Raw genomic sequence first — 27456 nt, 5'->3', positions numbered from 1 at the left:
CGCCGGCTTCGCAACCGGCAAGAGTCTGGATCCTTCCCAACGCCTATTGCTGTATTTTACCTGGGCAGGTAAAAAATCCTTGGGGCTCCGCGTAGAAGAGCGGGGACCCTCCTCGCAGCCTCCAGCATCAGCTGAGCGGCGGCAGCAGCGTGTTCGCTCCCCAGCCGTGCCCGAGAGGAGAGAGAAATGCAGCAATTTCTGAGCTAGCCCAGACGGGGAAGCAGCAGAGTGACGGTGCAGCGGCAAGTCTCGGGGAGCCGGCACTCGCGCTGCCCAGCTCCTCGCTTCCCAGAGCTCCCTATGGATTTTGAGTTCAGCGGGGATGGCTCCTGGATGTAAGCAGGCCCCCGCTTCGATGGGGGACAGGCTGGGATGCTTCACTGCAGGAGACTGGAGATTCGGGATCGGCTGCCAGGCTTTTCTTCCTTCCCCTTCGAGCACCGGCTGCAGGGCCGGCCGGCCAAGGGAGGCTGCGGGCTGCACCTCCTGCTCACTAGTGCAATGAGTTGGGCGGTCTCTGCACCCTCCAGGGAGAGGCACGCTCTCCGAGCTGGCCAGACCCTCCTGAAGGTTTTGCTCGAACCCAGCCCAAACCCCTCGGCAAAGCAGGGGAGGAGAAGCAACCCCCCCTGCCACCCGGCTCCCCGCAGGAGCAAGCGAGGTCGGTCTGGAAAGCGTTTCCCACCTGGTTTCTCCCACTCGGGGCTGACGGAGGGACACGACGGCCACTGCTCCTCTGCCCAGAGATGCTCCTAGGCGGCCATATGGATTGCCATAAGCAGGGGCGGCACAAGCAGAGGGAACCGCTGCTCCCCGGGGCTGGCGAGAAGATGGCTCTGCTCTCCCACCGCCGCGCCAGGGCAGCGGGGCGAGGGGCGCCTGGAGACTTGGGGGGGTCTGGGGGGGAGGCGCAGAGGGTCTCTCGCTCTGGTTTGCCTCCCAGGCTCTCAGCACCCAGCTCCGCAGGCTGGCAACTTTCCTTAGGAAGTTGCCGTAAAAAAAAAAAAAAAAAAACCAAAACAAAAACAAAACCCAAACCCAAAAATCCACCCCAAAACCCAGCAAGGAGGGAGCAGGGACGCTGCCAGCCCCCCCCCCCCCCGCACACCGGAGACCCTCCGCTGCGTGCGGGCAGCCCTGGGCGCACAAGGCAAACCCCGGCAGCGTGCACCTACCCCCCCCTCCGCACCCCTCCCCACGCTGTCACCCGTGTCGCATCCCCCCGGGGCTGGACCGCGACCCCCGCGTCCCCGTCCCCCCCGAGGGGCAGAAGCTGCCCACCCTGAGCGCTGGCAGGCAGGGAGCTCCGCGGGCTCCGACTCACCGCTCCTTTGGGGGAAAAAGGTGCATTTTCTGGCCGATGGCGGGGGGGGGGGGGGGGGGGGGGCGGCGGGGGGGGCGCGGCCGCCGGAGCGGGGACTGCGGGCGGTGCCGCCCCGGGCTCCACCGGGGCTTTGGGGGGGGTGGGGTGGGGTGGGTGGGGTGCCGCCCCGCCCCCCCGCCCGCCCCCCGGCACCCCCCCGACGCTGGGGTGAACCGGGGACGGCTTCTGCCTTCCTTCTCCCCCCCCTTCCCTTGAGTTTGGGGCTCCCCAGGCAGAGCATGGCCCCGCTCCGGCTTCACGGCCTCAGCATCCTCCAGCCCGCCCCGGTTGCTGCACCCAGCCCGGGCTGCCCCACACCCCACCTCCTGCTGCCCGGGGGGACCCCCCCTGCACCCATCCGACACCCTCCGCTGCCTCTTGCGGCACCTCTGCGCCTTCAGCTCTGCTTCCCTCACCCCACGGACCCTGCTTAGCATTGCTCTCCATCACGACCTGCGTCCCCTCCTCTTGCCCCCCCCCCGAAGGGTGCTGCTCTCTTCCATAAAGACAGTTGGGGTCTGTGGATCATCACCCGAGAGCCAAACCCTTGGATCCTCACCCGTCCCTAATGCAGGCTTCCAGGCTGCTCTTCTCTCCTGAGGGGATGGAGGAGAGCCTCCCTCCGCCATCCCACCTCTCAGCCGGGCGTGCAGCAACACTTGGGGTCCTGGGCATAACCGGGGTTGTCCAGGAGCAAGGTCTTGGCTCTGCCTGCTCATAAAGAAAATCCCTCCGTTCTCCTCTCCCTCAGCGCAGCCGAAGGTGAAGCCTCTCCTCAAAGCGCCGAGTGGCATTTGCACGGGGCTTGGCACAAAAAGCCCTCTCAGCAGTTTGGAGACCAGAAGCTGAGTGCCCGCCTGTGACAAAGGGATCGTCAGCCAAACTTCCCCTACACGTGCGCTCACGCGACAGGGATGGGGATCTTTCCTTTTCTTACCCTGGCTTCATAACCATGCCTTCAGCCACCTCACCTCAAATGCCAGACCACCGTTCCAGGGGAGCAAGAAGTAATTTCAAAACAGCAAGAGGTTCACTTTGCTTGAATTGGAGAAAAACGGAGTAATTGCAATTTTGTGGGGGGAAAAAACACCCACGCACCCCAAGCAACGACGGTCTCGGCTGGCCACAGAGCAGCGCGACACCCCAGAGGGACTTCAGTCCCCAGTAAAACCCAGCACAGCCAGCGGCAGGGCCAGTTCACCCATCCGCTGCCCAGCCGCAGGGCTCCCCAGCTCCTGCGCCGGGTCAATCCAGGGAGGGCCAGCACTGGGAGACAGTCCCACGATTTTCCTGGCAGGGAATTGATTTTCAGGGAGAAAACAGACCAAGTTTTGACCGTAACCCAAAAACGCTGCCTGCGTGGGAGAGGAGCCTCACCCTGCAGTCAAGGGTCCTTTCTGAGAGCATCGGCCTTCCCAGCCCAGCCAGGACTCAGGCTTCTCCAAAACGCAGCCCTTGCTCTAGGTGTACAAAAACCAGGTGGAAAAAAAGAGCAAGCCACGGCTTCCTTCCCCAATTCCCAAACCTCACCTTCAACAGCGATTAGAAACCCGCTTCCAAGGGACGCGGCAGGCTGTCCCTCTCTGCGGCGCAGCCGGGACACCAGCACCCTCTTGCGGGGCCACCTCAAGGCTCCCCATCGCCCCAGCCTCACGGCGAAGGCAGCCGCAGCGGGCCTACAGAGAGCTGCTTTAGATGGGATGGGGCTTGGCCGAGTTTTGGTAATCTCCAAAGGCCCCGCTTTGGCATCCGAAGACTTATCCCGCCTCGCACAGATGCCAACTAATGCATCAAACATCAGTGTCATCTTGCTAACAGATGGCATGCGTTTGTCATCACCCTCGTGCTTAGGTCAGGCCTCAGATAACTGTGAGGGTAATTAAATCACAGCAGCTCAGTGATGCAGACCGACAAACCAACCCCTCCAACAACCAACAGACAAGCAGTTCAGGTAGTGGCAAGGTGGCCCACGCACCCCTCAGGGGGTTTTTGCTCATTTTTTTCCCCACCACAGGGATGTACCCACAGGGGGACCTCAGCTGGCGTCTACTTCTGGTGGCACATCCAGCCAGGCCACTATGCGGTAAAGCTATTTATTCTTGCTCAAAATACTCCCGGAAAAGCTCCCCAACAATACTCGTGGCAGAAGCTGACGATTCCAAAAGCATCACACAGGCCCTGTAAGGCCAGCAATAGGACCGAAAATTCACAGGGCAAGGAAAAAAAAAAAAAAAAAAAGGCAGCAAAGAAACCCTTCTGCAGCCCTGGCTGCTCTTGCTGCCTCCTCCCAGCACGACAGGCAGCTGGAACAGCGACTGGGGGGGCGCAGGGGCGAGATGGACCCACAAACGGGTGACAATCAGAGCTTTAGAGACTGCAGGGTACAGGCTGCTTGCACTGAGCCGTCTTCTGACCGCCCAAGTTAGCAGACCTCCGCTGTGAGCCCATGCAGTGGGTACTTCGTCTGGAACCATTAAGTAAAGCCGGTTGCTGACTAACTTCAGATGCTCTGAAGCAGCTGTTTCCCCTTGAATCTTCGCCCACAGCGGCATGCCCGCCACCACGCAGGGCCAGCTCCTCCGCTGCGCAACACCAGGGAGGTTCAGGCAGCCCCTCTGCTATTGAACCCGACAGCTACGCTCACTAAAGCTGTGCGTGTTCAGCAAGGGGAAGGGAATAACTGGCTTTTAAGGGCTGTGGAGCACTACCGCATCATGTGCGAGCAGAGACAGAAACGAGGGTGCAGGCAGGTCGTCTCCTCAGAGGCAGTTATCAGATATTAACAACTCGGAACCACCACCTAAAATCTTAACAAATACAACAGTCCGCACAAGCGGGCTTGAGGGACATCAAAACTATGCACCCCAAAGCAGTGTCAAATCCCCTGCCAGCTTGCCTCCAAAACAAAGAGAAACCACTGGCAAGAAAAAAGTCACCCACAACAGCACTAGCGGAGCACATTCTCACCCACCCGACCATTCCCCTGCATTTTTCCTTTTTAAAGCCAACAACTTACCTTTGGTAAATCTCACTACAAATATTAGGGCATACCCACACAACAAAGATATCTTGTTCCAGTTTTCTGGCAAAGAAGGTAAGCTAAGAAAATGCGCAGCAAGATACAGATGTGTATAGAAGCGGGAGACTGCTGCCTCTTTCATCTCCATAGGGGCGGTCTCATTTGATGCCAGCCCAAATGTTACTGAAGTGAGGCTTATCAGCCATCCTTTCATCTTCTCCATATGAGGCTGCTTTTGAGTACTTCTCCGAGAGATGATCACAAAAGGATTCCTAAAACCAGGCAAGATTGCAATGATTAGAGCCCGCCTGCAACGCTAGACGCTGGTCTGTAAGGGAAGCACCGAGACTACAAAGTTACTCAACGCACTGTGCATAGCCCAAGTCCACTTTACAGTGGAAAGATCACCCTTGTAAATGTACTGCAAGAAGCATTTCCGAATTACAACAGCGGACCAAGGGCTTGTAACATCCGTTTCTCTGAAAATCTGGACAAGTTCGTTACCTTGAGGCCCAGCATCCATTACAGACAGCGCCAATGCATTCGACAGCCATTCTGCTGGAGGGGAATTCAGACCAAGCCCCCTTAGCCCCCCAGTTCCACTTGCGAGGCGACAAGAGAGAAACCACGAGTACGCACACATTGTACCAAAGAACACACCAGCAAACATCGCTTTATTACACCGGTTCAGTTATCCAGACTAACCATAAAAGCTGTTTAGATGGATGTAGACAAACAAGTCAGTGTTTTAGGTATTAGGTCAAAGCTCCAGAATCGTTACCAGGGAACATATGTAGAAGAATGCCTAGAATACCAGGTATTCTCCACCAGTTGTTTCAAACGTACCTAAGCGGGTCTTTGGCGGGGAGGAGGCGGCAGGTACAGTGACAGATCCTCCCGAGGTGTGCCTGCTACCACCCGAGCCGCGAGACAGACCCAGGAGCTTGTATTGCAAAGAGATCGGAGCAGGGGCCACAGTGTTCATCAGCACAAACAGAATGGAGATATACTGACCTGAGCCTTGCTCAGCTGGGACTACACAAGCACAACACACTGGTACGAGCTACCAAACAATCAGTTAACAGTTTGTAAGACTGGTCTAAAGCTGGAACTAGAACGACTCCGGGTGGAAAGGCATAGAAATAAATACTTGCTCAACTCAGCACTCTCTGCCCGTTTACAAACTTGTCAGCACCTAGCTACACAGCCATATATTCTTCACTACCTCACAGCAGCAAAATACTATCATTTAAGAGCAGCCGTTGAGCGACTATCCACAGTACATTGTACATACTCGAGAAAGAAGCCTGATGCTACCTCTCATATTGGTCACCCTCCTCTGTGTCTGCTAAGCAACTGGGGCAGCCCCCCCGGCCCATAAACTCCGCTCCATTTGTTGAGCTCTTCAGATGCAACCAAACTGCTCGATTAATTGAAGACTGCCCTACTGCTAAGTGCCCATTCTTTAGGGGTGGAAAGTATTTGGGTCACTCTGTAAACATGGGAGAAATGCAGATTTTGGTTGTCATTCACGTACAAGACCAAAACGGATCAAAAATGCGGATGTTTGCTAGGCAGCAGCTCTGCGAGTCTCCCGCCACTTAAAAAGTTTGGGGTTGCACTCCTGAAATTTTACCGGTGGTGTTTGTGTCGTTTTCTTCTGGATAGACACTTCTCTGAAAAATACCCTTTAACAGCCAGATTAGATCACAGTATTCAAAAAGTGATACGGTCACAGGTACATCAGTGCCTTAGACGCCAATGCAAACGCTTAGAGCAGAGGTTACAAAATTGATGCTTAGTGTAGCACTTGTATTTTGGAATAATGACCCGAAAAAAAAAAAATGCAGCCCAGGTCTCCAGTTTCTTTGCCTAGATGCTGAGTCACCAGCAAAAATGCCGTCTAGCTTAGCCTGCAGACCTCCACTGCTACACAGTGCTCGGGGAAGAACGACGCGCTTTGCCTCAGTTTGTTCTTTTGGCAGGGACGGCGGCACGTTAACAGCTATTTTGTGCGTGACTGCAGAGTACGCCTTTTCCAGCTGGACTCAGGACATTGCTCAGTCTGGAGTTACCTTGGGAGGAACGGGGCAGCTCTGACCTGACATGCCCCGTACAGCAGACACCAAGAATGAAACCCTCTTAGTAAGCAAACTGAAAACGCTGAGAATAAGGCAAATAACTTAAGACCAATGGAGTTACTCCCAGTTTTCGGCTTGTAATACGTTTTACTCCATGAAGCGAAGGAAAGGCAGGTTGACCCTTCTTATTTAACCTTCCCTTACATTTAAGAGATGACCAAGACTAAAAGAAAAATTAAAAAAAAAAAAAAAAAAAGAACTAAGGAGAAGTTGTCTGTCTCCCTAGAGCTGTGACAACATAAAACTATTGTAGGCTATTCCAGGATGTTGCAAGTCAGTTTAGAGAAAGGCAATAGCCCCTGTACTACAGGGGCTGTAACAGTAGTGTACTGTATTACATTCTGTGCAAGTTACGCAACTTGTTCACAAGTTTCAGTTTATCTATGTTTGTCTCGCTGCAGTTCTGTTAATTGGTGGCTGAACGCTTTACACAATCTTATTCCACAGCTCAAGGTAGTTTCAGCAGAAAAAAAATAATTCATTTCCTGTGTCTGGTATCTGTACACTCCAAAACAAGTGTTCCTAATGCCCAAACGTCAAAATTGAAATCTCACAGTTTACTGGAAATAGATCAGCTAGATTCCCTTTGCACTTTGTTTTAAAGCCCCTTGTCTCCAAACCTTGTTTTCAAGGAAGACATACAACACGCTTGAATGAAGATCCCATCTCGTTGCAACGGTGTTGGTTCTGACTTCCCTCTACACAGACTTTCTCCGACTCTGACTAGGTGTACACGAGGAGAAAGGGTGTGTATGTCAAAGTAACATCTTTTCCCCAAGAGGATTTTCACATGTTGGAAAGCTAACAATAAAAATTACAAGTTAGGTAGGATAAGGTTGAAACTGTCCACCAGGCCAGCTTGAGCACTACGAGTTCCGTTTAGCCCTTTGTCTGTTGCTCAAAGTTTCCTCTCCCTTAGTTTGTTCCCATTTTGTTCATCCAGTATTGATGAGTGTCCATCACCATTGCTCAAGCATTTGTCCTTTTCATATTTGTGCTCTTGCTTCTGTCGCCTTATCTCCTTATACCGCAAAGTGATGTCACTAAAAAGAAAAACAAACAGATGTGAACCAGTGATGTGAGTAAACAATTTCAATATACAATAAAAACAATGAGGCAAGTCTGTTCTGGATGCAAGTGCCCTTGGGATAACTTAACCCACTTGAGTCTTTTGGCTGTATATTTCCAAAATTGCTGACGGCATTGATTCACTTGAAATTTGAGTGTCTTGCTAGTCGTCTGGCTATTATCACCTCTCTCAGAAGCATAACACAACAGCGTGCTCAACAAGAGCAACCACTGCTGTTGCAGTGGGCCGCCTCCATAGATGAGGGTAATTCTTTCAGCCTTGTGCAGCTGCTTTTCATTTACTTGCACAGAGCAGCATCCAAACCAAAACACATTTAACTTGGCTCACTTGTTGCTGACACTGGGACAGCTCGGACAATTGCAACGCAGCAGACTGTTCTTGCAATGAAGGTGCAAAACACCTTAGTCTTGTCTAACTCAGAGCACAGGAAAAACAAAACACTGGTCTCATCTGCCATCTTCACTCATCCAGGAAGACCAGGCACAGTCAGGCACTTAACTGTTCACCGGCTTCTACAGCAACACTAACGCAAGCAGTCCCACAAAGACCACAGCTACCAGAGGCTTGATCCAGAAAGAACACTGCCAGGATCATGCACAGAAAACTCCCTGTTTATTTAATAATCCTTACACAAAAACGCTGCAGCTCTAGCCATCCAAGAGAGTTGTGGTCTATCTTCAGGAGGCACTGAAGGCTAATGACAGCATACATTTGAAGATCTGCTGTTGAATGGATGTCCGGAACAATGCACCCCATAAGACCCAGGCTAGACCTGAACGTAGCACATCAAACGCTGCTTACCGAATGAAGAAACGCCAGGCTGTCCAGGTGAGCACAAGTATAATCCCCAAGATCCAGCACTGGGTAATGTAGAAAGGAAGAGAAAGCGTGAGCGTATAGGGATCATACTTCACGACAATCAGAAACTCCGTGGCAGTAATAGCAGCGACCAGCCATGCCTGCTGACCCAATTTCTTGTGGAACTTCCTGCAAAATAAATGCACAGATAAAACAAAGCTATTGCTGTAAAATCAAGCATTCAGAGAAATAATCATAAAAAGACAGCTGGGGTAATCATTTCATTCAGCTTTGCACAACTCTAAAAGTCTAGTTTGGATTACACATGTACTAAGGCTATGCAGGCTGACAACTTTCATGTTGGTGTTACTCAAGTTTCCTCTCAGAGGTTCTGAAAACACATGAAAAGTTAAACTTCATCATATGATGCAAGGAAGTATCCCCATTTTCAGGGTATTGGTAAATGCACACAAAACAATTATCTGACCAGCCTGAGATCAGCTGAAGTTCAGGGTACGGTATGAAATAGGAGCTCTACTCCTAGATTTCCTCTGCAAACGTCAAGTCACACTGCCGTAACCATATTTAACCCCTACATAATTGCATTCTGAAGCTTACTCTCTTCCCAAAAAGGTATTCAATGAGCTGTCACTAGTGATCTCTGAACGGATTTTAAAAGAAGAAAGCTTAATAAAAAACAGGCAAGATATGGGAAGACACAAGGACAGCGTTTCACTTTTGGGGGGCAACCTTGGGGCAAATACATGACTAATATTTAATCCCAGGGTTTGTTTTTAAGCAGTACCAGACAAGTCAATGAGAAGCTGCAGTGCTATGTACAAGTCTAGTGAAGGACTCATCAATCAGTAGTGCTAGAAATTAAACTGCAGTAGAATCAAGACATCTATTCAGGAGAGATTGGAAATACACCATTTTCTGGGCCACCTATTCCTGCATGGGACGTACATAAACCCAAAATACCTACAGGCTGCCTTTCAGGAAACCTCGCTGCCCTCACAGGTAATACCCAGGTTTCTAGCAATAGGCTAAGTTGCTTGATCTAAACCAGGCAGATCCTCTGCTTCTTGACCTCGTCCGTTCATGTCCTTTCTAGAGTTGACACTTGTACAGCTCACTGACCTGGCAGACCAGATGATTCATATGTCAATAACCCAATGGGGCACTGTTTGGGCAACAGAACAAGCCCTTTTTTTATGCATTGGATTGCACTGGAATCCTGCGCGCTGCAGCACCACTGGTGCATGCAGATGTGCTATCCAACAGCACAGAGTCAAGTACATCACTTCCCGCTTGGTAGACTAAATTTTTGTTCTTCCATCACCCATCTCCTGAACCTAAAATGGGATTTTATTCCCATTAGAGGAAAGAACCAAGGGAAAGCTACTAGAAGTTGTATGTCTTTTTTCCTTTTTTTTTCCCCCCAAAGGCATGATTTAATTAAATGTTTCCTGAAATCCAACTGCATTGAATCAAGGAAGACTGAACTTGAGAAAAGCAATACCCTCAAATCCCATAATCACCAACTGTTTCACCAGCAAGCACACACAACTAACTTTTCTCAACAGCCTTTGGATTGGACCTTCTACTTAAAAACCACACGAAGAAACACTTTGGTGCACCTTCCTGTTAGCCCTAAACCTACTACCTTAACTGATTATTATGTCTCTGAAGATGCCTGAGATGAGCCATGCAAATAGAAGCACCACCAACTAAACTTAAAGGTGGCTGTTCTTTTCGCCTTCTATTATTCCTTATTCTGCCTTTGTTCTACATGTCTGCTGTAATTACAGGGAGCATCTATTCTGCAGAGGGCCTTGCCCTCTCACTTAACCATAGTGTATTCTGAAGTACGTTTTCCTACCAGGTCCTTTCTCTTTTGTCCAGCTGACTGTGTTATTCCATTCCTGCCACAGCATAAGATGTGAAGTGAAACACATCCAGGAAGAATTCAGTGTAAAGTGGCAGAACTACTGAGGCAGGACAGAGGAGATAGGGAGCAAAGCCATATAACAAACGTACAGAGGGCTGGGGAGAGAGGGATGGATGTGTTAAGATGACCTCTGCAGCACTTCTAGGGCATTGCAGCAATGGGAAATTCTAGTCTGGTCTATGACTGCTGTGAGGTACAGCCTCCTGTCTGGCTGAGGCACCGACTTAGTAAATGCCGTGATATTCAGCAGCCACGTAAGCTCTTTGGGCCATATTTTCTTGCCGGTTTCACCATGCAGTGGATGAAAGAGAAGCCACCTAACAAATCCTTGATTAGGATTTCCTTGGAGCGTGGCTGCTCTGCTAAGGCTTCGCTCTGCTAGGCAGAGCAAGAAGCCTGCCCGACACCCTGCTGCCTCCAGCTGGTACGCTGCCCAGTTCGCACACATTCGAACAGGCCCCAAGCATCTCCAACAGTGCTGGGGCAGAGGGAGCTGCAACTGCACATGTGCTCCCAGTTTCTCTTCCCCTCTTCTCATCAGATGCCAGCAGCTGCACTGGGGAGAGCATCCTTCCTTTAGCAGGCATCTTCCTGTTGCTCACACATATCTGCTCCACCGCATCCCCTTGGATTCTCAGTATTTGGGAAGGGATCTAAACATGGAGGGCAGACAGAGCTTCTCTTCCCCCTCCTGAATCCAGGGGAGTCATTGCAAGTCAAGCACACAAAACAGAAAGTTTCTTAAACCTGAGGCCTAAGAGTCATATTTGACACCACTGCATAAGTTCAAACTACACAAAATCGTCCAAATACACTGGAAAAAAAAATACGATGCAGTAAATCAAGTGTAGGTTATTGCTGATGCAGATGGGATGAGTGCATTCCTTTTTAAAAAGTATCCCGCCTAGACCAACTCAGATGAAAGGACTTCAGAAACTGCTCCAGGTTGTTCATCTGGTATGACAGATTAAATAGGCAGAAACTAGCCTTAACATGTGGATAGAGAGAAAAAACGAAACAGCAAATCTCTCACTGTGAACTCAAGCTGTTCAGATGACTAGGTCAGCTTTCTGCTTTGCTGATCTGCTTCCTCATTTGCCATTGTTTTCTTTCACTAGCTTATGACAGCACACTGACAAAAGAATTAAAGGTAACCCCAGCAGAAGAGCTGTGTGGAACCTAAAGCTGCTGAGGAAGAAAGCTGGTTTCCTGCCCTTCTACTCATGAAAGATTTTAAAGAAAAGTCCTTTTTTTATTTGATGAATGAGATTAAAATTCATGGCCTCACTGCAGACTCCCTGGAAGAGACTTGAAGACTAGAAACGAGGAAGATATGACAAGGTCAAATGCTACACAGACTTTTACATCAAGACATTTCTGGTCAGGGACATTTCACATAGCCAGTCCTCAAGAACTCAGAGGCAGTATGTCGATCAGAATAGTGGCGTGGTATGTAAGAGCTGGAGAACAGCTTCAAGAACCACCCCTCCTCTTGGACTATTTCAATTCTAAATACTTTTTGTCACCATGCTCAGACCAAGTTCCTGAAAGCAAAGCCCCAGAACTGTCTGCAGATACCAAGAATCCTGAATGAGAAAAAGAGAGTCTTCATATTTGAACTTCACTACCTTCTAGTCTAAATATTGCAAGGTTAGCTGAAGAGATCTAATCAGTTTATCTCAGACAATCCCGTCACTACCAGACGAGGCAATGAGCCACGCTTCTGACAAGGAAGGTCAATGGAATATTCCAACCTTTGTCCATTAAGAAGTTGAGTGAGTTTCCAAAAGGAAAAGGTCAGGAAGGTTTCTCATGTGCTGTTAGCTGGGAGCCTCTGGTACAGTGTGCTCTCGCCAAGCAGCTTCTCCCTACAACACAGCAGGAAGAATCCAAAACAGTTCCTTGGTTCAAAATGATGTGCAAGTGAAAATACACCCAGTTAAGTTGGTAAAACAGGGGTAGATTATCTCTGCTTGGATGACCTGAAATGCACGAAGGAATCGAAGTCCAGTTGCAAAAGCCTTCGCAGAGAAGATATTAGGTAAAAACCTAGGTTCTGCCATTTTGCATGAACAGTCTGATGAGGTCAGCTCTGTGGTGCATCAAGCAGAGCCATGAACCTCAGAAGTGAATGGGCTAGTCACCTTACCCACCAAGAGAAACAGAACAGTAGGTGGTGGTGGCAATGACGAAGACATGCAGTTCAGGATGAGAGTCTCTGTTTGCTGGATGAACTTCTCCAGCTCATTGAAAGAATGGCAACAAACTGAATCAGCAATGAGGCACCGGTGACTGATGATTCTCCTAAATTTCAGTGTTATGCCATGTGGTTGAACAGAGGACAAAGGAGTTTTTCCAACCCAAACACAAAGACCAGAAGATTGTGAATGGTGCTAAGGAGAGGAGCTCACCAGTGAGAGGCAGAGATCTCTTCTTACCTTTGAGTTGGAGGCACGTCCCAAACCAGTAGGTCCGACACCAAAGGCAGGGGCAGCCTGCCACTGCTGAATGTCCTGAAATCCGACTAAGCAATGTGGGTTGACCCTTCTTCCCAGTTCTAGGAGTCAAAGCCTTGCAAGGGAAACTGATCTTCATAGAATGTTGGAACCCTAAATTCTGAACACAGACACTTTTTGCGTTGGTCAGCGACAGACAATGAACATCCCTTGAAGCCAGACGTTGTCTTAGACTTAAGATGTGGGCTCAGGCAATTTGTGACATTACTACTAAAACTTAAAAGAAAACGTGATTTTGAGAACAAAGCTTTCTCAGGTCTTACATGGTCTGCAGAAACAAAAGCAGGAAGGACAAATACGATGCTTAAGTAGGAACAGTCTGAAAGTACATGCACTGTTGCGTACGGGTGCACTTCGCCTTCAATACACTTTGCTATAAAGGGTCCTCTGATCTGCAAGAGGATGCCACGAGAGCTCCAGAGGACCAGGGACCAGCTGGAAGATAGCTCAAGAAAAGAAGCGCCTTTAAGAAACACATTTTTTTTTTTAGTTTGGGCCCTGTTGTCCTTAGAAGGTACATCTAAGGACTGTAGTTCCTGGCTACCAATCTGAAAGTGGAGTTCAGTACTCCTCTGCCCACAAGCCAGTGGCACTCCAGCTAATTTACACATTACATTCTCAAAAGAGCGATCATTTATTAAAAACTGAGGTTAAAAACAGTGCACACAGAATGCCCTTAACAACAGCTGTTCTCTAACCAGATGCAGTCAGAATTTTACCTCCAAAACAAAAGAACACAAAAGCAGATGCTTTGGGATTAGGTCTTTTTGTCCCAACAAGCTGAACTCTTGCCCCGAGATGGATGCCAACAAGCTGGAGCAAATTCAAAATAAAGCAAGTGAAGCTTGACATGATATATACACAAGAGGACTGGCTTACGGGTCGTCCATGAAGTCGTAGATCTCCCTCATAGCCACACCTCCCACATTGACAAAAAAGACAAGTCGTAACAGGACCAAGTAGTGTTCTGGTGGCATCCAAAGGACAAACTTCAAGTAAAATGTGTTCAGCTCTGCCAATAAAAACTGAGAAAAAGGACATTTTAATTACATTCAGAAGACTTCACTGAATGAAGCCTGGAATCTCCCTCTCTCCCTGCATGAATCCCCCCACCATTTCTCTAACGCCACAAAGTCCTAGTCGGTATTACTGAGCGCACCATCATCAGTTGCAATAATGGCCAAGAACAGCTAGGTTTTTAAAAATTTTCTGTGTGTTGGAAGAGGTATTAAAAAAACACAACAGAAACCTGGACAAGCACTGCCTCTAATTTTGAACAAGTTTATTGGGAGTTTGAAGTACCTGCAGAACTACTGATAACAAATCCTAAAAGCAACCACTTGTCCTTTCACTATCATTTAAAATCTGACTGAGGGAACCCCAAAATAACAAGAGGCATAAGCAGTACATCCTGGGTTTGTTTGCTTCGTTTTTTCACACAGTTATGCAAATGTCACTGCCAAAGCCAACTTAGGAGAATTGGTTATACATTTATAGCAAAATGTTCTCAAGCGAGCTGCCCTGGCAATGTGATTAAGTGAGCAAGTAGACACAAGTTTCTCATTTCAAAAGAAATGATAACAAATGGCATTAAGCACTGTTTAATCCAAAAGAGTGAGCCAATACCTGAAGCTGCTTACAAACTGTCAGCTGAAGCTAGGCTTTGCTAAAAGAAACATTATTATACCAAAGACTAGTATAAATTCAATGGAGTCTCTCAGTTCCAAAATCTGCTCCAGCACCTAAAACCCGATTTCTTCAGGGTGCAGAGTTGGGAGTATGCACACAGTAACCATTTGGAGAAACATGTATTTTCTTTACACAGGCACATTTACTTTACTTCTCCCACAAACCATGGGAACCTCAGCAAGTCTGTTGTGCTATGTGAACTTGGCAAATGTTTTATGTAGCAGAAATCAGGTTATGTGAACTCGTATTCAACTGACTGAGTTTGCAAACTGCCTGGCACTCCTTGCTGGCACTGCTGTACGCTGCTTGCTTACTTACAGACAGCACATTGTTCCTGAAGCACGCTCAGGTCTGCAATTTGACATCAGCGTAACATGCAATGTTATTATGAGAGAGAGAGAGGTGGTGCTGGCTTGCCAAGCTGACTAATGTGTCCCACTCAGCAAACTGTAATTGGGAACTTCACTGGACAGACCCCAAAATAAACCACCACCAGATTTCGTATTCCACGTATTTCAAGATGCTTAAAGGTATGCTGTTCTAGCAACTGTTAAAAAGTACACAGACTTATATCCCGTACCATAGCAGTAATACAGAAACTGGTTAATGCCCATTGTCTCTGGAATCACTAGAAGTGTCACAAGGTTTTTTTTAGTTAAACTTCACAGTTGCTGAATTGAAATAAGTTTGAGTTGCTCAGAACAGAGCCAAGTAACATCCCATGGATAGCACAAAGGCCAAAGTCCCCCAGCTGAGAGGAGGCAGGAGTGGGGAAAAAGCACTTAAACTGCCAAGTTTATCCTCCATATCAGTGTCATGTGCGCGATACCTGTGACTGTGAAATGGAAGTTATGAATTCAAGATGATGCATTCCCGTAACACAAATTCAGCCACTCAGATGGCTAGATGAAGGAGGCAGACTGTCCATTTGTTGTGACTGCGGCAGAAGCCAACCTTCTCTTTCGTCTAAATGGGGGAGCTAGTTCACCTGAACTGGTCAAGCTGGATTCTGTTAATACCATCATGTGCTACATGTTCAGTGAAACATTAAAAAAAAAAATCTAGCATCATTGAATTATTGAAGTCTGTATAAAAATATTATCTGAGGCAAAACTATGCGCTTCAGGAGCCATGCTGCTCAGAGCTAACATATAGAAGCCTGAGGCTTTGGTTACAGTCCTCTCCAGCTGCCATGTGATATGTATCTGCTTAAGACTGAGAGAAACAAGCCACTTTCATCCAAAGTCAATGTTTTTGGTAGCAGCAGTTACTTGCTGAATTATGTGTAGATCACAGTTTATATTGCTCACATTGGCAATCAACATTATTCAGCAAGCAAGAACAAATATTTATGCAATCAATCTGTAAACTCTACCAGAGACATGGAAACAGACACCTTTTCCGCAGGATTCGGAAGCGATCTCTTGCAGCCTCAACTAAGGAAACATCACCATGTCAAGAGTTTCAGCCTAAGTTACCATTTGTACAGTTGCTTGAGTGTTACAAAACATTAAATCAAATGGTAGAGAAAAGAAAAGATAGAGAAGTTTCCTTACTACAAAGATTATGCCACAAACTGCTAGCCATCTGCGTAGGCTGGATGCTGGCTTCCACTCAAATTTGACCCAGCTATACGGGGTGAACTGGAAGACAATTCTCTTCATTTTTCCTCTGAAAAAAAAAACCAGAACACATTCTTGCAATTTTAAGAAACAGCACATGAGACATCTACTAATATTTCCATTTGAGACACCAATTCGCATATGTAAAATGCCTCCATTTACTCCATATAAATTACTACTTAATGAGATTAACATTCTGAGTTGGAGAAGCCTGTTATTTGGACTACCATTTTAAACTTTAGTATACTACACCCATCGTAGTAAGCAGTTCCTCAGTTCTGCTTTGCTCAGCAAAGACACACTACAGAAAAGGATAGTTCATTGCTGGTACAAGACTACAAGGGTTTTATTACATTTTAAGTTTCAGTGTCCCAATTACTATGAAGTTCTGATTACTAGGGAATGCATTATTTGCACAAGGACCAAACAGATCCTTGCTGTGAATGAAAGAGTATGATCCTGACTTGGATTCCTGCATCTCCTTTAACAATTTCATTAAAGAAGCTCATTTCCACAAGATGCCCTCATTCCTAGACATCAGGCAATGCTCATGACAGACAGGTATGTTTTCAACAATTTCATTCGCAAGTTAAATAAAACTCTCAAACAAGCTTCCACACAGTAATAAGTTACTAGATACTTGAGTCATCTAAACACGCATGAATTCTTTAATTCACATTAACCCTAACAGAACAACCCTTCAACAACCACGATCTTTAACATGGGCCCAAACTTTGCACCGTGCTACTGCCTGTGGAGTTACTTTCTACACCAACTTACTTGTATGTAGGAATGTTCCAAAGTCCTTGCCATTTGTATGTTTTCAAGGAAAGCCAAGACAGAGTCTTCATCCCACAGTAAATTCCTAATCCATTACACAAGATCACATCCATTATCCACTGAAAGGAGAAAAACACAGTGATGCTGGAGAAGAAACACTGAAGCTTGTAAAAGGGAAGATACTATAGGTACACATACATGCAGACACACTCTCAGTCACAAGGATTGAACATCCCCAGACAAGAGAGGTGCATGAACTGTCAGGAGAAAGAATCTCAGCCCACTCAAATAAAGCAAGTGTGTTCTACAGATGATGGCTGTAGATTGTCTTTTGCTGTATTCATTCTGCTACAGAACAGACCTCTTCCCACTTATTATCAGCTCAACTCCACTCTGTTAAGTGAGAACTTCAGAAACACACACACACACAAAAAAAATCTGAACATATTCCTACGGACTGGATTTTACTATGCCCAATTACTTAACATACTCTTTAAGCTTCAGGCTGCCTCCTAAACAAATGACTTATCTCCAGGCTCAAGATGTGAAATTAAACAAGTGATTTCTCCCCATGCTCTGTCTTACTGCCAAGCATTAATTCTGGAGATGGAGCTCTTGAGCTGAAAAAAAATTGGCTGGCCTCTGCATTCAAAGAAGTGGAGCACAGAGTGTTAATTTCATAAGAAGTTTTTTTGAAGGCAAAATAGCTTTGCTTGATGTCTTTATACATAATACATTTACTTTTATAAATACAACCATGTAGCAAATCATTACAAGCTTGGGAAAGAGCTTGTACTGCAAGAATAAAAGCAAGCTGAAATAACGTAAGAACCATAGCTGTGTGCCCTGAATGTAGATGATTTTGATCACTCTGGTAACCAATTTACATTTCACAGGAAAATAAAAAAATAAATTTTAAAAAGTGTATCACTAAGCTATAGAGCTTGTTTTTTCCACAGAGAAACTAGATCACAGTAGCCCCTCTGGCTTGAAAAAATACACACAAGAAGTATTTTAGGACAAGAATGGGTACAGACTATCATGTGCAAAGACCATACAGCTTTTCAGTAAGGCCAAACATTTATCTTTTGAAACATTTTTATAAACCACACCAGAAATTCTAAACACAGTAATATTTACTGTTTTCAGAAAACAGTGAAGATAGGTTTGCCCAGAAGGAAGAGCTGGACACAAATTGCACTCAGTCTGGTTTGGGTTTGTTTTTTTTTTAACAGGCAAGAAAAATCACCATCTGAAATTCTATACACAACGTTTTACCCTTCTCTTAATTTCAGATTTTATGGTTTGTTTCATCACCAAATATTTGAAAATGTTCAGGTAAAGCTTTAGATTATTTCTCTGGTGTGAAATGAACCAACACAAATATTTAACCACCTGCAATAGTTTGAAAACCTGCAAAATTATACAAACAGTGACAAACATATTACAAACTCAACACAGAGAAGCATCAATGCTCCTGAGCTGCAGTGGTCACACATACATCTTTGGCCACAGGCACATGATATAATTTAGTTCTCACCACTTCCTACCCCTCCCCTTAAAATATATACTTCCATTTAGACAAATATATCATGATCTATGCAGTACATACGTGATCCCACCAACATTCACTGAAGTTTGGAAGCTGGTGTTCCAGACTGTACTCCAGAAACTCAAACATTACACTGATGATCATACACATCCACCAGTCTCGAATCATCAATGTCTATATAAAGGGAGAAAAAAATCCTTTCAAATATCCACAACAGTTGCACAACATACTCAAAACCATTACAAAAATGAATACTTGCACACCAGACTGAGTAGAACCAGACACCACTTACACTAATGCCCTTTAGAAATCTAAATAAAGAACTCCATAAATACTGTAGAGACACTGCTCAGATTTACAGTTTTGCAACGCTGTATGGAAAAATTATTACCTTTTTTCCTAATTTCAAAATTGATCACTTAAGGAACACAAGATTAACCCTTCTGGACTCTGAACACAGAGGACACACATGGTGTGCTTTGTCTACCCATTATTTCTACAGTTGAATATCTTGTCTCCACTATCCAGAAAAGGATCGGGAAACTCATGACAATCGTATTTTTATCATGTGATAGTCTAGTAAAGCCAAATGCTCACAGGCCTCTCAACTTATCAAGCATGCAGCACAACAGACAAGACAGACGCTGAAGAGTATAGGTGATGACATTAACATCATTACATGAAAGAATAAAGGCAGGCAAGATGGGATTCAGAAGGAAGTAAGTTAGTTAAATGAATGGAATTACTGGGTGCTCAACCACCACAGGTAGCATCGTTCTAATGCTGCTCAAAAAAGGCTTTTCAGAGCCTGCTTAATGTGACCTTTAAAAAAGTCACGTGCACTAAATCTCAGCCCTGACTGTGCTGGGACACCTGAGTCTATACCAGCTAGCAGCTTGTCAGGGTGAGCACTGAAGAGCAGCATCTTCTTCCACATTCAGCATAAGGATTCAGCTGAGCTGCAGTCCTAGAACGTAGGTATCATCCCAGCCTACTGTCAAAACAAGGGAAGAGATTTGTGGTAACACTTTATTTCATATTTGTAAGTAGGTAAGAGCACATAGAGCCTGTACATCTGGTCTGCTGTATCCTCTGCAGGGTGCCTAGATGGAAGGTGGCAACCCCAAATGTGCTAGTACTGGTTCTGCAAAAGTAAATGTAGCTTGCTGTTGACCGCCTCAACCAGAAGATGGAAAAATATAAGATACGCATTATCACACATTAGTCTGACAACATGTGATCTAAATGATGCCAAAGTAAATGGGTAGGCCCACAATAATTTCTGATGAATGAGGCACATTCATTCTCAATATTGCCATTCTGGTGCTTTGAGATATAGCTTAAGAGACTGTTACTCAAACCAGACCAGAAAGAAAGAAAGAAAAAAAAAAAGAGAGAGAGAGAGAAGGAAAAACCCAAACACATGCTCATCGCTGTTTATGAAGACAACACACTCAACTTCCAGCTTTTTATAGAAAAATATGTTAACTGACAAATAAGAAATATAGCAGCCAGTTTCCTTCAAGCTTAGCAGCACAGAAACAAACACCTTGTGGAGTATGCTGGGCTCTTCAAATCAGACTGCAGGTTGACAAGATGACATATCATCTCAAGTATTTCTGCAGGAACAGTCTCTTTAATAAAAACTAGGCTTCTTCCAGACCAAGACAGATAATAGCTTGATTGAGTAGACTGGCATATTGAATTCTATCCCATTCTAGTTCCTCAGGAATGTGTTACTACTCCCCTTATGTCCTGTTACCAGGCTCTCACTACTTAGGCATTTTTTCCTCAGTATGACATTATTTGTAAAAATAAATACAGAATGTAACTGAAATGCTATTTTGATATTTAAGTTTCTAATGTAATTCTCTTGGATGAAGAAGATCCAAGTTTCTCCAAATTTATAATTCTGTGTACTAATACAGCAAGCCACTGACAAGTTGATCTGAAGTCAAAGTCTCCCCATGCCTAGCATACTCATCTTTTGGTTATGGGGGAAAAAAAAACCAGACCAAAATAAAACATTCATAGGAAGACATCTGCACTTTTGAAATGGAAAAACAAAACAACAGTTGTAGCTTATTTTTAAAATGGCCTGAGCTTTTTCAGTTTGTTATTTATGGTGGTCTTGTAGGCAAAAAACCCCAAACAAGGTCTGCAGGGCAAAATAAAGTTAGCTAGTAAGTTTGCTCAGGTGAAAAAGAAGCTAATATTTAGACCAAAGTAACCAGCAAAACACATGTTGAATGTGTTCTGCCAGAGACAAGCACAACCGGAATTCCTTCCACAGTTGGTTGATATTGACTAAAAAGTAACAAGAATTAAACCACTACCCAATTAATGATTTAAAATCCTGATTTGGATGCCACTGGGAAAAGCCTGCCTTAGAATAGTAGTAGTATATCATCACACATTTATGTTTGGGTAACAGTAGACTTTCACCGCCTTCTCTGAACACTGTCTTCCCCAAACTCTACATTCAAAGCTCATTCAAGCATTTATCTTGCTACAGGAGTAAAGGTTTTTACTTTTATTGATCTGACCTCAGAATGAATTATGGTGGAGGAGGGAGCTTGTCAATGTAATGTTACTTTGGAAAGAAATGAGGTGACCTAACATGGTCAGGGGGAACAAAAAAAAAAAAAGCCTTTCATATGTTACACACACTTAGTCTAGTTCACAGATGACTGCCTAATATAATTGATCACGAAGACTGGCATCACTAAAACAGAAGCAGTCAAGCTTTAAAAGCGAAATAGTACTGTAACAGAAATGTAACAGAAGACCCATTCTTACCTTCAGGTACCAGCCAAAAAAGTGAGCAGGAACAAATCCATCCAGTTTGTCCTATAAACCAAGAAGAGAGTGTAGGTCACTTTGCACTACAAACAATAACCCATTCTTAAGGCTTCCTTTCTTCCCAAGAAAAATGCAGCAATAAAACTTCAGTTGTTTCACATATAAATACTACATGCATTTTACGAGTTTCTTTGTTCTCAAGCACAGTGAACAAACAAGCTATCTTCAAAGTCACAATTTTAAGGGGCAGAAACTGGAATTAAGATCATATTGATACAGCAGAGACTTTTTAATGCTAAATATCATGTTCCTTGCCTTCCAAGGGGACAGAAGCAGAACACGTCCAAGCCAGAGCAAGAACATGCATTTCTTCATCACACCCCCATCTTGTATCTAGCAGAGCTTCTTAAATCTTATCAGTCCTGCCATCATAAATCCCTGGGCAAAGAGTGCCTTTCCTCCTCCTAGTTTTGGTGCAAAACTAGAAAAGGACAGCTGTAATTGCTCTCAGTTATTCCAGTTCCTGATGCACTGAAGACTTCCACGGTAGACCCAAAGGATTCAGTGCTCCTCACTACACAAGCACTAACAGCTCCATGCAATCAGGGAGTTGTAGATAATCAGAATTCCTTTGCCCTTGAATTTCAAGTCTTCTGTTTGCCAGCAAGAAACAATAACCTGACAGTTTCTGGTATTCAGAAAAAACCCAATTTATGGGTTGCTTGGCAACATGTAACTTTTGAACTTTGTGCCTCAAGGTGAGCGTAAGTAGAAGATTCTTCAAGCACACAAATAAACTCCTATGGGAAAAGGTTTACATCAATAATCTGAGAAACAAGAGCTGTTAAACAGTTTACCCTCTCTCCTGGGCAATGTAATTAGGATACAAAGAGACACATCTCTATCTGATCGACAGGAAAGGTCAAGAGAAGAGAAATAAGGAAGCTAAAAGAGTCAGCCATGACCTGTTCTCTCATTCAACACTCAGACTCATGACTGCACTTTGAAGAGTTCAATTAAGCAACCTTTTACCAAAAAATAGTCAGACTCATTAGCAAGAAACTGTATTTGTTTCTTACCCAGACATTGTGAAACGGATCAGTTTCATTGCCAGGATCATAAATAAGGCAGTTGCCACCGTAGTCTCTTTCTGGCAAAGGAACACCTAAATGCGGATCAATGTACTTCATAAACTGCCTGCCATCTTGTACAGTCTGCAAAAGGAACACAAAACCCATGTTTCAGTCTTAAGTATTAATGCACAGAAAAGTACAAAGATAATTAAGATCAACATTGTATCTTCAAACGGGTGCGGTTTTTTCAAATTTGTTGCACAACAATTCTTGAAATATATCCAGACCTCAAAGCATCACGCAGCATATATACCTGACTTTCTGGGCCTCTAATACTAAATATTAAGGAAAAAAATGACTACCAAATGAACTTAAGATTTCTTAAAGATGAAAAATCAGAGATCCTTAACTCTGTTTCCTAAGCCACTCCCCTATGCCCCCTCCCTCCCAAAAGCTTAGCACTCGAACTGGCACACAATTCGTCCTTCCCACTGACCCTTTTGCCCTTCTCCCCTCCTCAAGCTTGGCAAGGGTAAAGAAAAAGCAGCCAGTAACTCAGGAAAGGCTCATTTAATGGCTGCATCGCCTGCGTTAGTGACCTTCTGGTTTCCTAGAATGGGGAAGATCCAGCAGCACTTTAAACACGCAGCTTGAACGAAATACAGTACATGCAAACATCAGCAGATTGAGCACACCGATTAGGTACACCGTTAGCAGGATTAGTCGTGCATGTGTGCTCAGCTCACTTCAGCTACAGACAGTCGAGAACTACACTGTTTCATGGCAGAAAAAAATTAGTGCCGCTCGTTGAACAAACAGTCCTTTCAAATAAGGTCCCACTAGCAGCACGGGTAATAAATTTGAAGCAAAGAGCAATGAAGAAATTATCAAAGTATTAGTTATAAAGTGACCAAAACTTGAACTAATTTACTAGTAACTCAGACACACATTTGCTGAATAAGTATTTCCCAATGAAACTGCTCACTGTTGTGGTCAATGTTTTCCAACAGAAGCAATGTAACATCTATGACAGACTAGCAGACAGTAAAAGCAGGGCAAGGCCAAAATTAGTTAATAGCAATAATAATAAAATTATAGAATAAAACCACTAAAGTCACATTAACTGTAAGACAAGTTTCAACTATGAGTGAGCTTGTATTTGCTTTTAAGGAAGTTTAGTCACTTACAGACTCAGCATAATTGTAACCTTATTTAAACCCATGCAAAGTAATAATGTATTTTTAGTAAAGAGCTGAGCAACAGCTAGTGAGTATCCTTAACAACTAAATGGCTGGTAACATAACATACTGCCAGAGGAAAGCAAAGCAATTGCAGGCTTTTCTATTAGAATTCAGAACTACAACAGTACTATCAAGTAAAAATGAAACATATTATTCAGTCTGACTGCAGCTAGTCAGGAGTATCATTTACAAGGATGCCTGGAATAAAAAACAGGGTGACATGAAACAGTAAGAACATGAGAATAAATTGGAACTGAGTAAGTATTCCTCAGTGGTGAGGAATAACAACAAAAAAGGCAAGACAGACCTGTTCATGCCTGTGAAAGGGTCAGAACTCCACTCTCTCCAAGCAGGACAGGCAGCCTGAAAGAAACCCTAATGAGACATTAGGGCCCTGCGTAAGGGTTTACACTGAACCCCCAAGTTAAGTCAATGGGACAGAAACTCACATTGTTGTTTACTTAATCTAATGCAGACACAGTCCAGCTGCCAACTGAAACAACAGTCAGGGCGGGGGGGCAAGGACAGTTTTGTGTTCTTAAGAGAGCTTGGCACTGACTTTCGGGGTGGCTCCAGGAAAGCCAAGCAGAACAAGAAACGCTGGAGCCAAAGGAAATCTTTGATTAGCTGAAAGGGTTTGATCAATATTAAAAACTTGTTTGCAAAGCAAATGCCCTACTCCAACAGAAGACAGATCCTGACACCTCTGAACTCCAGCCCCACTTCAAGCTCACTTGGCCTCTAGAGGCAAAACATTTTTTTTTAAACATGTTCCTCATCCTTCTCTCATCTAAAATTATTTTTTAAAGCTACCTGATGAGTATACGATGATACTTGCACAACCCTTTTAAAATACAGAGCACCAAATGTTGCTAAGATGTCAACAAGAAGGACCTATCTGAAAACCAACAACTGGGGACTCTAATTGGAATCTAAATCTGAAAAGTAGCCAGCTGTCTGACAGACCAGGACAGTTACCTCTCACAGTTTAATATCTCTACATTTGCTTTTGGTTTCAAATCATGCCTGAAGAGATCACTACAATAATTGGATTGAGTACCGGAGGAAAGGATGAGTCTCCTTCAAAATCTCAAGCTCTTTCTTGGTGCTCAAACTTGATTTGCAGTGGTGTAAATATACATATAGGAAGACAATGGCTTTGTTAATGGCATCAGGTTTACTGCTCTTGCTTATCTCAAAGTACTTCAACTGCTGCATTTCTGAGAAGTCATAGAATTGTAAAAGCCAGGGGAAAATCCTCAGTTTACTAATGGGCAAGAATATAGTAAAAAATAACGTGCTTTATTTGGAAGTACCAATAGCATGTCTTTCTAGAAAAAAGATCATCCTCAGTTTGCTGCCACTACACAAAGTTGTGTATGAAGTTTCGGTTTATTGCAAAAAAAACCAAAACAAAACCAACCAAAACAAACCAACCCAATGTTCAAAGCACTTAAGGTAAAAAGTATTTCAAAAGATTAAACAAGATGAATTCACCCCACAAGCTGTAGGAGCCAAGAAACTAACAGCTGGTACGCGACTTCAGCAAGTCACACCAAGTCCAGCCAAGCAGAGACTAAACATGAGAAGCACCAACTCCTGATCGTTTGATCTAAACAAGAACTCAGACTTCTTATCAACTCATTTAAGAACACTTCACTGTGGTGTCTAACCTAGGCTGAGACTAACTGGAGGTTAGACAAAATATTTTTATAATACTATAATTTTTCCTTAACCTAGGAGTCTCATTAAATAGCACAATGATTCGATTTCACAAAAATGAAGAGCATCTCCTGTAGTCAGCGAGAATCGTAAAGAACACCACAAAAGGTTTTATATCCACATTAAACTGGCATTTAATAACTAGAGATCTAAGTTACTTACCTGAAAGAGTATAAAGATGAGGAAGAGCTCATACACAACGCTGACACACAGCCAAAACCTCCAGTAAGCTACAGAAACAAATGGGATGTTAGCAAGCTTTCAAGCAAAACAGCAGTCAGTTATTCATTTACTGTAATATAACTAAACATTTCAATAAGAGATGTTCCCACCAAGAAATTACAAAGCCCAGCATTCAACTAAAGTGTTCCCCATCCTTCCTGAAGAGTACAAGCAGAAAGGCTCTTTAACTACCAGACAGGCTGCTATGTAAATTTGCCAGAATTGCTCAGGCAATGACCTGGATGTGTGAGAATGGACCAGGATCCATAAGAATGCTCCAACCCAATGAACTAAATATTTAAGAATTAGAAGGAATGATACATGCCACTTGCGATGCTTTCTAGCAGTCCTTGGAAGAGAACTATATCCGTCCTGAACTAATCTAATTTCTTTCTCCACGATCTCACGTAACCTGACCTGTCCAACTTTGGATTTCCCAGCCCTATCACTGCTAACGCGCTTTGCCAACTTCTGCCTATGTACTGCTAAAACAGACAAGACTAAGACCGGCAGAAGGAACCACTGCTTTTACTTTTGTAAGCCCATCTCTTTCCCCTGAAGACAAGGTTGTTTCCTCAAGGGGCAGAAAGCATTTCAAAACACCAAAGATATTTTCACTTTTACTAGGAATGAAATTAAAAAAATGTACCAAAGGTTTAGCAGGTGCTAGATGCAAGACCTATGAGATCATCCGAAACTCTTCATAATAAGAGAAATATCATGCAAAACTCAGCTGCTTCCGAGTCTGCAGCCGTTTTTCACCCTCCCAAGATGTGCGATCACAGATCTTCTCACACTGAAGCAACACCTGAATCTAAAGGGTACACAAATTAAAGTATTTGTACACTTCCAGCTCCATCATCGTCACCTCAGTTCTTCTGAAAGACTCAGTCCTCAGGTAATGGGCTCTCTGACTGTCCTGGGTACAAGCTTTGTGGTCCATAGGCTGCATTCATGCCCCTAATTCATCCTACTCCACCCAGAGACTCGTTTGGCCTCCGTTCCATGAAGTGATTTCTGGGCTCTGAAATCTATTTCACAAAATTTAACAAAATTTAACAAAACCAATCGTTTTTGTTAACTCCTATACAAGAGGAAGCAGGTTAATACAGAGTACAGTATCTGTACAGACAGAGTGCTCCAGCATTTTTTCCTAACCACATCCAAAAATTTACACACGGTAATTCAGCAAAACTTGACTCATTCCAAGTGGATATTTAAATCTCTCAGAAACATCATACACTCATCACTCTGGAATGATTTGAATAGACTTTCCTTCAGGTGTTTCCTGTTTACACTTATAAAACAGAGCTCTCCTTCCATGGTTACATCTAGGTGATAGTTAGAATTGGACTGAGGCAAAGAGGAATCAAGATGGTCATTCATATGGTTGAGTGGAGACAGCAAGCTATTCCACCTGCATGAACATGGGTTTGCCATGAAATGAAAAAAACAAGAATCTTCAGGTCTGATTTGGGCATTTATCTCTATTAACTCCAAGGCAACTTAGGTATGTTAATGTTTAAAAGCAGGACCATGACATAAATAATGTAAGAACTAAACATAAACTCCAGGCTTGCAAACATACTTGTTTATCAGCTCAGAACCTGAAATCAACTAGCCATGGTGCAGCAGAGCTTTGTAGAGGCTTGTTTGCCCCCTGAAGCAAAAATAAATGTCATCTTTGCCCAATTCAGCCTCAAGTAGCAAAAAAAAAAAAAAAAAAATCCACATTTTTAAAAGAAGTCTCTAACAGCCTGCTACTGACACCATCATTAAAATAGACTGGAATGTGAGAAGGTGTGACCTTTTTTCAGCAAAACTGCTAAATTAATTTCATCAAAATGGCCTACTTTACACTTCTAGGAAAAGGCA

General features: G+C 44.4%; 1 protein-coding gene across 1 annotated transcript in view; it reads right to left on the bottom strand.

Annotated features, from left to right (window-relative positions):
* Positions 1-6743: 6743 nt before the first annotated feature.
* PTDSS2 (phosphatidylserine synthase 2) overlaps positions 6744-27456 on the bottom strand; it is a 41342-nt gene continuing 20629 nt past the window's right edge. Inside the window, exons 4-12 of the mRNA XM_050897558.1 lie at positions 25522-25589; positions 22403-22537; positions 21321-21371; positions 18582-18695; positions 16970-17088; positions 16124-16238; positions 13758-13903; positions 8415-8600; positions 6744-7566 (exon numbers count right to left, since the gene is read on the bottom strand). Of these exons, the coding sequence (XP_050753515.1) occupies positions 7422-7566; positions 8415-8600; positions 13758-13903; positions 16124-16238; positions 16970-17088; positions 18582-18695; positions 21321-21371; positions 22403-22537; positions 25522-25589 (1079 nt within the window). The 3' untranslated portion in view covers positions 6744-7421. The remainder of the gene's footprint in view (positions 7567-8414; positions 8601-13757; positions 13904-16123; positions 16239-16969; positions 17089-18581; positions 18696-21320; positions 21372-22402; positions 22538-25521; positions 25590-27456) is intronic.

This window comes from Gymnogyps californianus, chromosome 5 (assembly GCF_018139145.2).
Source record: "Gymnogyps californianus isolate 813 chromosome 5, ASM1813914v2, whole genome shotgun sequence".
Lineage (NCBI taxonomy): Eukaryota > Metazoa > Chordata > Aves > Accipitriformes > Cathartidae > Gymnogyps > Gymnogyps californianus.
This window is presented reverse-complemented; position numbering and strand designations above follow the sequence as displayed.